General features: G+C 48.7%; 1 protein-coding gene across 17 annotated transcripts in view; it reads left to right on the top strand.

The window, feature by feature from the left end:
- The window catches only part of DNM2 (dynamin 2), a 67624-nt gene that overhangs the window by 22962 nt on the left and 32654 nt on the right, over positions 1-12008 (top strand). For 12 of the 17 annotated variants that reach the window (XM_043532866.1, XM_043532864.1, XM_037887827.2 and 9 more), the window contains exons 3-12: positions 2123-2272; positions 2522-2725; positions 3433-3531; positions 3856-4016; positions 4784-4926; positions 5642-5777; positions 6634-6701; positions 7934-8072; positions 11216-11302; positions 11755-11825. In XM_043532866.1, coding sequence (XP_043388801.1) covers positions 2123-2272; positions 2522-2725; positions 3433-3531; positions 3856-4016; positions 4784-4926; positions 5642-5777; positions 6634-6701; positions 7934-8072; positions 11216-11302; positions 11755-11825 — 1258 coding nt within the window. Of the gene's footprint in view, positions 1-2122; positions 2273-2521; positions 2726-3432; positions 3532-3855; positions 4017-4783; positions 4927-5641; positions 5778-6633; positions 6702-7933; positions 8073-10481; positions 10621-11215; positions 11303-11754; positions 11826-12008 lie in introns of all 17 variants that reach the window. The other 5 variants (XM_037887826.2, XM_037887825.2, XM_037887823.2 and 2 more) reach the window with 1 other exon arrangement.

Below are 12008 nucleotides of genomic sequence, written 5' to 3'. Positions count from 1 at the left end.
ATAGGGCTTCCTTGTTCTACCCCTTTAGTGGGCTAGAGAGGGCCACCTACAAAGCACGGTGGGCGTGTCTACACATGGAACTATCCAGGAACAGCTCTTGCACTTCACATTCATACCGCTTACCTTTAATCCAAACTAACTGGCAAGCGGAGACAAGCCTTGGGTCCTCTGATATGAGGGGCACAAGAGCAACGTAGCTTATGGACACTAGGAATCATTTCAGTTCAAGGGTGGCTTTGTTTCTATAATGGCCTTGACTAGAGCAGTGCAACTCTAATGTACAGCAGAACGGAGTCCGTGGAGGGCTAGCAGGAGTTTGCATGGCTAATCCGGTCTCCACTGTAAGAGGTGGTGTTGTGTTAATATAATGAAAGAAATCTGTATTGTCCTTCAGTTACCATGACTTATGGCTGGCAGCAACATAGCTTCTTAATGAGCGAAAAGGGTAAGCAGGTCCTGAGCTGTGCCCTGTACCTGTAATCTTAAAGGCAGGTGGACTCTCAGCATTGGTTTGGGAAGAGAGGTTTATTATTGGTGTCTAAGCTCTGCAGGGGAACAGTCTATGAAGGTTCCCTTTGAAAGCAAAATGGCAGTTCACCCCCTCTTCAAGTGTACTCAGTGTGCAGCACTAGGACGCCTGGATTCTGTTCCCGGCTCTGCCACGGACGTGCTGCGTGACCTTGAGAAAACGGCTTCCCTTCTCTGTGCCTCAGTTTCTCCTCCTACCCCTCGTCGATTTAGATTGTCAGCTCTTTGGGGCAAGGACTGTTTCACTCTGTGCAGCACAAAAGGGCCTCGATCTAAGAGCTTGCTGGCTGGATGGAGGAACAAAACAACTCAGGCCCATGTCCTCCTTGGAAAGCTACTTCTCTGTGCCCTACCCTCTGCTGTGTGGGCTCCTGGACCTCTAAAAGGAGAGTCCGCTCAACCTCCATTTCTTCTTCCCCAAGGCACCTGGAGATCCTAATTGGGAACGAGCATTTCAGTTGTGCTCTGTGCTGCACAAACCTACAGGGTCCCTGCACCAAAGGCTTAGCTGAATTTGAAGGCAAGGCGCTTGTCGCAAACAGGAAGGCAGATGTGGGTTGGCTCTAGTAGTGAGCTAAGGTCTAGGGGGATGTGCTCCCCCCTCTGGTAGCTGTTGGAAGAGCACTGGAAATGATGTGCTAGAGAGAGAATTCTGTCACTTCCTGGTGTTATGAAAAACCTCTGTAAAATCATGACTGGTGTGGAGAAAGTAAATAAGGAAGTGTTATGAGAAGGAGTAAATAACGTAAGAACTAGGGGTCACCAAATGAAATTAATAAGCAGCAGGTTTAAAACAAACAAAAGGAAGTATTTCTTCACACAGTGCACAGTCAGTCTGTGGAACTCTTTGCCAGAGGATGCTGTGAAGGCCAGGACTATAACAGGGTTCAGAAAAGAACTAGATAAATTCATGGAGGATAGGTCCATCAATGGCTGTTAGCCAGGGATGGTGGTCCTAGCCTCTGCTTACCAGAAGCTGGGAATGAGCGACAGGGATGGATCACTTGATGATTCCCTGTTCTGTTCATTCCCTCTGAAGCACCTGGCACTGGCCACTGTCGGAAGACAGGATACTGGGCTAGACGGACATTTGGTCTGACCCAGTATGGCCATTGTTCTGTTCCACAGTACCGAGAGAGGCAGCTCTCATCACTTTTGTACACTCGCAAGTGTGGTGCTTCTGAGAGGAAGTGTCACCTCTGGGGTTGGGTGGATGTGGTGGGGCTTTGAATCAGTCTCTAGCAAACATTGTTGCCTTCTCCTGATTGGCCCGACTCCTGCATTAGACTGTCCTGTCTTCCTGCCCCCAGCTCTGAATCCCCATAATGCTCACAAAGTGTAGTGTGACTTCATGACTGTTTTCTGCACCAGCATCTCTTCTCTGGCGTGTAGCTCAGGGGGCTCCTGTAAAGCTGATGCTGCATTGCTGAGTTTCAAAGAGCAAGGGCCACATTCAGGCTTGGTGTAAGCAGCAATTTTGCTGGGGCCTGGGTCTGTTTACATTGGGACTGAACTCAGCCCTCTTGCTGGTAAAGGAAGGCTAGTTGCAAACCAGTGTGTTTCATTACAAACCTGGGGGGTATCTCTCTTCCAGAATATGCTGAGTTTTTGCACTGCAAATCCAAAAAGTTCACGGATTTTGACGAGGTTCGGCAGGAGATCGAAGCAGAGACAGACCGGGTCACAGGAACCAATAAAGGAATCTCTCCTGTTCCCATCAACCTGAGGGTATATTCACCACATGGTGAGTGAGACTTCCATTCTTCCAATCAGTAAAGAAACAGCATCGCAGAGGCAGGTTTGAAGGTCCCCAAAGACCAGGATCTGTTTCCGCGCAGCAAGCTTTGCAATGACCTACAGAGGACAAACAGAATATCTTAGCTGGTCATCTGTGCACCCCCTGCACGCCGCTTCCTTACCCCATACACTGCAGGGATAAAATGTTCTGCTTCCCTTCACACGGCATGAGCTCTCTGCTTTCCTCTCTCCTCAGTACTGAATCTGACGTTGATCGACCTTCCGGGTATCACCAAGGTGCCGGTGGGAGACCAGCCCCAAGATATTGAGTACCAGATCAAGGACATGATCTTGCAGTTTATCAGCCGAGAAAGCAGCCTGATTCTTGCAGTGACTCCAGCCAACATGGATTTGGCAAACTCAGATGCTCTTAAAATGGCTAAAGAAGTAGATCCTCAAGGTAAAACACACGCACCCACCTGCTGTATAATCCTCTAACAAAGGGAGGGGAATATCGGGATTCCCATGTGTTCTGCTGAGCAGCTTTCGCTACTGTGAGGAATCCCGGCTGGCTCTGCCAAGTGGAATGTGCTATTAGAACAGGGTATTTTGATGTCCTCTAATCTTTGGAAGGAAATCCTGGCTCTCTTCTCCTGTCCCCATCAGGGGCACTGGTTGCTGGTCCAGCCGGGTCTCCTGCTGACAAGTTCCCCACCTGTGACACTCTTCTTACCACCCTCCTGTCCTCTGTCTTCCACTAGGTGTGTTCTTTATCTCCCATAGTCCTCCAGGCAGACTCACAAGGTGACCTGTTGGCTTGCTTGGCTGACAGCTTTCACTGAAGGGTGTGACTTGACACGCTGAGGTCTTGCCTAATGAGTTATGTGACTCTTGTCACTCAGGCTGCTGCACTAAACTGTCCAGTCATGGAGTTAATAACTAGCTTATCTCGCCACACAAGCCAGCTGTGAACGTTGAAACTGCAACTTAAGTGCTGCAGGCTGATTTGAGGGTTATGGCTCCTGCTTACGGAAAGTGAGAGCTGCTGTCTCTGCACGTCTAACTACAGACCTGGTCATCTGCTCTCAATGTATCTGGCAAGGTGGGGGATGTGATGTTGATTAGCTGCTTCTCCAATGATCTTTCTTACCCCCCCCTTTCTCTCAGGGCTACGGACAATTGGTGTGATCACCAAACTAGACCTGATGGATGAGGGCACCGATGCCAGAGACATCCTGGAGAACAAACTGCTTCCTTTAAGAAGAGGTAGAATGCCACCATCCTTATGCAATAAGCGTTCTGCTGAGATCACAACACCTTCCTCTTTCACTATTTATAGACAACAGGGAAGTCCCAGAGCTCTTCTCTGTTGCAGCAGCTGTGCATGGTATCTGCCAGCAGGGGGTGTGCTCTGCAGAAAACCCTAGTTACCTTCTTGGAGATATTCTCCTTTGTGCAAGCAGTATAAAGTTCACCTTTGTAACTGTATCAATCTCAGGGTCCCTTGCAGGGAGCACAGGAGTTCAAGGCTGGTGCGCCAGCTGTGTCATGCTCTAGAAAGAGCTAGCATGTGGAATTGTCCCGTTGCAGGCTACATTGGCGTTGTTAACCGGAGCCAGAAGGATATAGAAGGCAAGAAGGACATCAGAGCAGCGCTGGCCGCAGAGCGGAAGTTCTTCCTTTCTCACCCAGCCTACAGGCACATAGCAGATCGAATGGGCACACCTCACTTACAGAAAGTCCTCAACCAGGTAGGCCAGCCTGAGGTTCATGTCAGTGCGTCGGCCCTGCTTAGTTGCTTAGGTGGAGGGTCAGTTAACTAACAGCTCTGAGTTGAAGTGGGGAGTGCATTGTCAAGTGATTAGAACAGGGGATGGGAAGTTAGATTGGATCAGTGCCTAACCCACATAAAACATCACGTGTGATCTTGGGCCAGCCTGGGTTCCCCATCTGCAGAATGACTAATGAAAATCCCACTTGTCTGAACACCTGTGCATCTACCAGTGTAAATTCTAAGCAACGCTAAAGATGCTTGTAGCCAACAGAATGGGGGGAAAATCTCTTCTACTTGGCTTAAGTGGTGCAATTGGCCACCAGTGTGCGGTCAGTTTCGTTATTTTCCCCATATAGTCAGCTCCCCTTGTTCGTGTGGGTCTTTTTCACAAAGCAAGAGAAGGCAAAATGCATTACAACTGAAAAATCTGACTTGTAAAGCTGCAGAATGGGGCTGGTTCAAGGCCTGAGACTGTCCTAAAGTCTTTGAAACTGATTAGTGTCTCTTTAAATAAACAGCAGCAGACCTGGACTATAACTTATTTCTGATCTTAATAGAGTGACCCGTTCAGTGAAAGCATTCAAACCTGATCCATAGACAAGCATTTCCTCAAGTCTCCTGTTGTGCAGTGTTGGCTCTGGCCTCTGGCTTGCCTGTCCATTCTCAAACATCGCTTGTAGTGATGGGCAGCTCGCGCAGGTAGGGGGACCAGTGGCACTGACCACTTCTCCAATCCTCTTGCAGCAACTGACCAACCACATCCGTGAGACCCTGCCCTCACTGCGCAGCAAGCTGCAGAGTCAGCTGCTCTCCCTGGAGAAGGAAGTGGAGGAATACAAGAACTTCCGCCCTGACGACCCCACACGGAAAACCAAAGCCTTGCTACAGTATGTTGTTCCAACCCCTCTTCGATATGACGGGCGCTGGATTTCGGCCAACCTTGCTAATGAGTGGGGAAGAGAGTCTAGCCTGAAATTGACACTTATGGGTTTTAACATAGGTCCATATTTAACTTGCTCTTTGCTTGAAGCACACGAATCCCAGCTGGCTGCTGATCCCAAGGAAATACACAATGCCCAGCACTGGCATTAGAAATTGGCACTGTGGGGGCAGGATATGCCAACTTTAACGGGTGGTGCCATTCAGAGTTCGCATGGACACCAGACTAAATACCCTGCAATGCTAGGCTGATGGGAACATTGGGAGGGCTCGTTAAATCTGTAGCTATGATGCCTGGCAGACAAGCTCTGTGGCAAATAACTGGCATTGTCTTGGTTTTGTTGTGCCTACAACAAGGATCCCCTGTATAATCCACTTTGTCAACAGCCTTGTGTAAAAGCATAGAACAAGCATGTACGTTCTTAGGATCTAAAAGAATGACCGTTGTTTTTGTTTCCCTAATTGTAGCAAAAGGGAGATGAAATTCTCTCCCCGTAGGATTCGTGGAAGTAGAAGAGAATTCTCAAATGGCCCTGCCCAGATGAAATCGAGATTATGGCTAGCATGGTGCTGCCTATAGTGTGGCCATAGCCTGAATGGCTGGTCCGTTACAGCCTTTGCTGTATTTGGCTAATGCCTGTTACTCCTGCTGGTTCTTTGCAGGATGGTCCAGCAGTTTGGGGTGGACTTTGAGAAGCGGATTGAAGGCTCAGGAGATCAAGTGGACACACTAGAACTCTCTGGTGGTGCCAGAATTAATCGCATCTTCCACGAGAGATTCCCCTTCGAGCTGGTGAAGGTGAAGCTAACGCTGGTTTTAATACTTCTGTCCAGTGGTGTTGATTTCTCTCTCCACACAAAGCGGAATGTTGCTGGTTGCCAGCCATATGGCTGGGGGGAGAGTCTCCAGTGTCTATGCCATTCTTCAGGCTTTCTGCTTGTTTAGCAGCCAGCAGAAGGGTCTGTTGACCATCCTTCCCTGGTGTTGGGTTGATCTACTGCTCAGCTAAACCACTGAGCTGGTTAGGAACCTCCCTCTCCTCCCACTTATCCATTGCTGCATGGCATAAGAATCTTTGCCAGAGCAGAGCTGTGAGATGCACACAGACTAGCTTGTCTCCTCATCTTGAGAAGACTGGAGGGACGGGATGTTGTCGTTGGGATCAGCTGTCCTGGGGTGTGGCAGAGCAGCAGTTGGTGCTGATGTTTCTAAGTAAGCAAAACCTCCTCCCTGACATAGAAAGCAGGGCAGCCGAAAGGTGTTCTACCTACCTACTCCAGACACCCCATAATAAAGCAGAAACACATCAGGTCTTACGGAAGGGGGAGCAGTCTGTTGTACCCCCACCTCTGTCACACACAGGGTGGTAACCAGATGTGCTGTAATTCACTGCTCATTCACACAGCCTTTCTACTGCTTACCTACATGGCAAGCGCCCTGGGGGAGAGGGGCAGTGTCTCTTTACAGGTCTGAAGTACTTAGTGCCAATGGCACACTATCTCCATCTACAAACAGCTAAATGTATGTTTGCCTCTTGTGGCTGTACGAGAAAGCAGTTTAAAAATGAACCACCTTCAGTTTGAATCCTGGGTCGTGATTGTGCTTCACCCCAGAAGGGCCTTGCTGTAGAATCTAACTGTTGTTTCTTTTTTAGATGGAATTTGATGAAAAGGACTTGAGGCGAGAAATTAGCTATGCAATTAAAAACATCCATGGCATAAGGCAAGTATCGGAGCAGGAGATCTTTCGCGCCAGTAATGCGTCTTGTTTTCCTATGAGCAGTTCAGTCTTGTTTGTACCATTATTCTGTGGTAAACACTTGTACCATGAACCCTGTGTAGCTGTCAGTTCTGAACAGCTGCAGCCAGCTTGTGTGCCATGTGGGAAGCAAAAGGTGTTTAGAACCGAAATTCGTTATTGGAAATGGGTAGAGAGAATTAGAGGGTTAACAGTTACGTTGCCGATGTAGTTTTCTTCCGTGTGTCTGGACAGTGTAGTATTTGATCTAATGCTCTGATTCTGGAGTAGGGTTGTGCTGGCTCCACTAATGGAGAAGGCTCTTCTTGAGAACCAAGAGCAAACTCTAAATGTTATTCCTGTTAGTCTTGCTGGCTAAAGGAGAGAGATCTGTTTCCTCTTGTCCCTTTAAATCAGAGGATAAAAGAATTCCTCCATTGCCTTGTGCATCTTCCCAGATGGGCAGAAGATAACATGTGGGGAGTGTATATTTTGAGATCTAAACTTCCAACTAAAGGAAAAGGGATCCAGGTTATTGCTATACCGTTGTGCTTGGGAAATTCTGGCTCAGGGATGCTGTCAAAGATGCATTCCGCATGGACTGAGCTCAGTGATGGAGCTGCACTTGGATGAATCCAGACACTCAGCCCGTACTGTTCCGTGCTGCACTGAGGATGTAGCTCTGAGAAGTAGGGAACACTAGGCCTGATAGGGCTGAGTGTATCATCCCAAAGAGGCCTCCTCTTAGCATGTCTGCCTTCCTGGGCTGCTCCGACTTGTGTTCCCTCTGCCCGAATATAGACTCGGGAGTTGCCTACTCTGCTCTTGAAATGCTGCATGGGGTTGAAAAGGCTCCTTGCCCATCCACTTGCAGCGTAGATGTGACCTACAATAAAATAGACTTCGGTGTCTCTGCACTAGGCAGTGACTCCAGATCCCATGTGCTAGAGAGCAGCTTTGTGTGCATCTAAGTCACAAAGCAGCATCGTGCTCTCGATTTGAGGCTTAACCCACCCCCACTCCACGGTATAATTGCGGCTGCACACCCCCAGGAGAAGGTCCTGTTAGTATCGAGGCCTGTCTGTCTTGGGGAGGGAGTCGATGTCTGCTGCTCTCTCATCAGGTCACAGACTGTTGCCTTTAAACCTGTTCACCCATTTTGTTTTTTCTCTGCCATGTCTCTGCCCTCCCTCACCCCTGCGTGTGGATGCCTGTAGGACGGGGCTTTTCACACCAGACTTGGCATTCGAGGCCATTGTGAAAAAGCAGGTGGTGAAGCTGAAAGAGCCTTGTCTGAAGTGTGTCGACCTGGTTATTCAGGAGTTAATCAATACAGTTAGACAGTGTACCAGTAAGGTATTGAACCTGCTGGAGGCTCTCCAGCCCCTTCCTACTAGTGGGGTGGCAAAGCCGGTGTGCTGCCAACATGGCAATGTCCTCTCCTGCCTGGAAAACTCCCCAAAGCTGGATGTGGGTAGGCAAAAGAGATCACGCTGACACTTCACTCCTAGCCTGCTCACTAACCTAACGTGAACACTTCATCATGCCCCTGATTGGCATGCCTGGCCCTGGACAGAGGGAAGGAGGGTTGCCTCCTTCACACCTGAGATGCTGGCATTGCCCAGCTCTAAGGAATACCGTCCCCACCCTGGGTCATGATAAAGATCCAGGCACTGTCCAGCACCATGGGACCTCTGTCTCAGTGTGGCTTAGTGGATAGAGCACTGAACTGGGACTCCGGAGACTGGGGTTCTGTTCCCAGCTTTGACCCTGGCCTGCAGGGTGACCCTTGAGTGTGTCACTCCCCTTCTCTGGGCCTCATATCCCGTTTGTAAAATGGGGTTCATGTTACTGACGTGCTTGGTGTAAAGTACTTCAAGATCTACTGATGAGCAGTGCTATGTAAGAGCTAGGGATGATGATTCTCCTAATGCACATAAAGTCTCTGGGCTCTGTCCTCGTGGGAGGATCTATATCCATGTGACCTCCAGCTGCAGTGCTCTGTGGCAGATTGGAACAGATGCTGCCAAGGCTTTTGCCTCAGAGTGCTTTGGAGTCTGCCAGGCAGGTGGGCAGGCTATTCCTGGGCTCTGGTGCCTGTCTTAGCATGTGTCTTCTCCATCTGTGAGTTCAGCTGCTGCTTTGCTACACTCTGGGAAGCTGTGGAGAATGGGAGCAAAAGCCGGAAGCAGCTATTGTGGTAAATGATATTTACACTCATTGTGGTGTATTTATAAATCCTGCAATTAATGAAGTGCTTGATAGTGAGCACCATTTCAAAAGGGTTCTCACTCTCCGGAAGTGTTAATTACCCTGGTACTATGCTGTAGCCCAGGATAAATCAGCCACTTCCATATTTAATAACTAGCTTCTTGGGACAACTCTGCTTTTTAGCTTCATCTGGTAGTAATGGTTTGAGGAAATTTCATTAAATAAATAAATAAAATAAAAATTCACATCTCTAAAACTAGCTGTTCCGAGGCAGGATCCTGGATTAGAGGGATCCCCGGCTCTGATCCAGTCTGTCGAGTTCTGGATGTACCTGGTTGACAAATGTTTATGTCCGTAGTAAAAGGCCGTTTGCCACTTTGAGGCCATTCCAACAAGTGAAATAGCCCCCAGCTCCTGCTTCCCAAAGTGTCTTGCTTGAGCAGAGAACTTCAGCACTCATCCAGTGGTGCATATTGTAGGAGCTGCGGGGGGTTGTTTCTGGGTCAGGAGTGGTGCTCTGTTTTGCTGTGGTTGTAGTGATCTGTGTCACATGGAGAAGCCAGCACTTGCTGCCAAAGTTCCTTCAGTCCCAGCTAACGTGGTGGGGAAAACTCAGACTTCTTCCTTGGAATGAGTCAGCACGGCGGCTTGCATTAGTAACATGCAGATGAGTTCTCGTAGGCATGTCTGCTTCCATGGGAATCCCGATCAAATCAGAACAGCTTGTTCAAGCGGGGCTTGAGATGCTCTCAGCAGGAACTTCTCTGGCGCTAGTAGTGCTCTTTACCAAGTACCACCCACCTGGTCTAGGCATGCCCTGTGTCACTGGAAACAGGTTCTAGCCCTAATATAAACCAGTAGATTGGGGAATCTGGAAATGGCGGCAGTCGGCTTCCTCATCCATCCCCCAACTTCCCCGTGATGCGTAGCAGTGGCTATCTCGAACAGCTAAAGAAAGGGGCTCTTCATGTCGTCAGAAGGCAGCATGCAATGTCACTTTGCCCAGGGTAAAGCAGCAATCTTGAAGCCTAGCAGGGCCCTAGATCAGCTGCTATCTTGAAGCTTGGGATGGAGGGACGCAAAGGAACCTTTGCCTTTATTAAAGGTCCAGTTGAGCAAGACGTTCAGGGCTCAGGTTCTGGTGGGATGCCATCTCCTGCTTTTGGCTCCTGGAAATGCCAGGGGGTGGGAAAGATTCACCATCGTCCCACCTGTTGTAGTCACTTTGTGCCAGTGTAAATGATCACATAATGGGCACAGCAGTGGTGAGCCAGTGAATGACAATCAGATCCTTATGAAGTCCAGGATTTAACCAGATGAATTAAGAACCTGATAGTAAATGAATTAAATGCATTTTTAAAATGAATCTGAGGAAACTGAAGGAATTTCCTGGGGCAAGTGCTGCTGCTTTTTCCTTTGCATGTTACTAACCTTGTTTTTGGTTTAAAAAAAAAAAATCTCATTTTCTTTTCTTTCTGTCTTTGTTGCTGTTTTTTCCACCCTGCGTGCCTTTTGGTGTCTCATCTTTCCGCTCTTGTGCTCTGCATGAGGCAGGACGGGGCTCTTCACACCTGACATGGCTTTTGAAGCTATAGTGAAAAAACAGATTATAAAGCTCAAAGAGCCCAGTTTGAAGTGTGTTGATCTGGTGGTCTCAGAGCTGGCCACTGTCATTAAAAAGTGTGCGGAAAAGGTAACTGGTCTTAATTCTTCCTCTGTCTAATCTGAACATCTGGAATGTATTGGCTCGCAAGACCCAGCTGATCAAAGTGAGTTTGAGACCATTAAACTAACATTTTGGGGATCCGTGTCCATGGACATCTGAACACCTTCGGCCAAGGACACACTCGCAAAGTCTAGACTCATAATGTTAACTTGGCTTTCTGGCATGGGTCCTGCAGAGGCATATTGCACAGGTGTTACTTCACACCATAGCAACAAAGGCTAAAAATGCTCCTGAATTCAGTTAGCCTTGCTTAGCATTAGCCCGTGCTTCATGCCTGGGGGATCTGCTTATCCGTGGGGGATGGGGAAGAGACAATACATTTGCCAAACACACTTAAGGCCCACCAAAAGCTGATCCTGCTGATCTCTTCAGAAACAGCAGAGAACTGACTTTTCTTTGCTGTCCTCTGAGCCCCACTTCTGTCCTACCGACAAAACTGGGGGTTAGTCCAGTCCTTTCCTGCCCTCTTCAGTTTTGTGAGTGCTTCTATGTGTCAAGCTTTTTGTGGCTACCGTGATGGCTGCTGTGATCTGATCTTACTCTCTTACTCCCTGCTTCTCAGCTTGGCTCCTACCCCAAATTACGAGAGGAGACCGAGAGGATTGTTACCACTTACATCAGGGAACGGGAAGGAAAAACAAAGGACCAGGTAAGCTCCTCTTGTGATGTAGGGAGTGTGTCTGTTCTGTGATGCGTCCAGCACTTTGGGGGTTGTGATCCATATGGAGGGCGAAGGAAAACGTAACTTGTTCGGGACAGGAGGATGTCTGATCTCAGTGCTGTTTGGGGAGAACCTGACACTCCAACCAGAGCCGTGCAGTAAAATAATGTCCAGCTCCACTTTGCGAACCCTCTGAGCCCAGCGCACCTTTTGCACAGGGCACCAGCAATCCTACAGTACCCTCTGCTGGTAGCAATGCAAACCGCACCTTTCTGCAACCGCTGTTGATCTCTGCAGCAGTGTGCGGGGCTTTCCAGACCAGTCTTGGTGCTGCGAAGCAGCTTTGATTGACCAGCGCTGACGCCTGATGTGCTGAAAGTGGCACTTTCATTGTAGGCCTATTACTGTGTTCAGCTGACTCGGGTGTATGTGTCTTCCAGATTCTCCTGTTGATCGACATTGAGCTCTCTTATATCAACACTAACCATGAAGACTTCATTGGATTTGCCAAGTAGGTTCCTCCCTGCTGTAGCTGGGAAGTGTGGGTTGCAGGACTTCTAGGTAACCAAGGCTCTTAATTGCAAGTAATCGACGAGCATTGAAGGGATGTAGCAGCAGCTGCGCAGAGTCCATGGGGCAGGGAGCTGCAGGGTCCTGAAAGCTGCAGACCTGTTCAGTGGGTGTCAGAGACGTC

The sequence above is a fragment of the Chelonia mydas genome, chromosome 20, assembly GCF_015237465.2.
Source record: "Chelonia mydas isolate rCheMyd1 chromosome 20, rCheMyd1.pri.v2, whole genome shotgun sequence".
NCBI classification, from domain to species: Eukaryota; Metazoa; Chordata; order Testudines; family Cheloniidae; genus Chelonia; species Chelonia mydas.
Note: the sequence above shows the minus strand (reverse complement) of the source record. Positions and strands in the feature narration are given on the sequence as shown.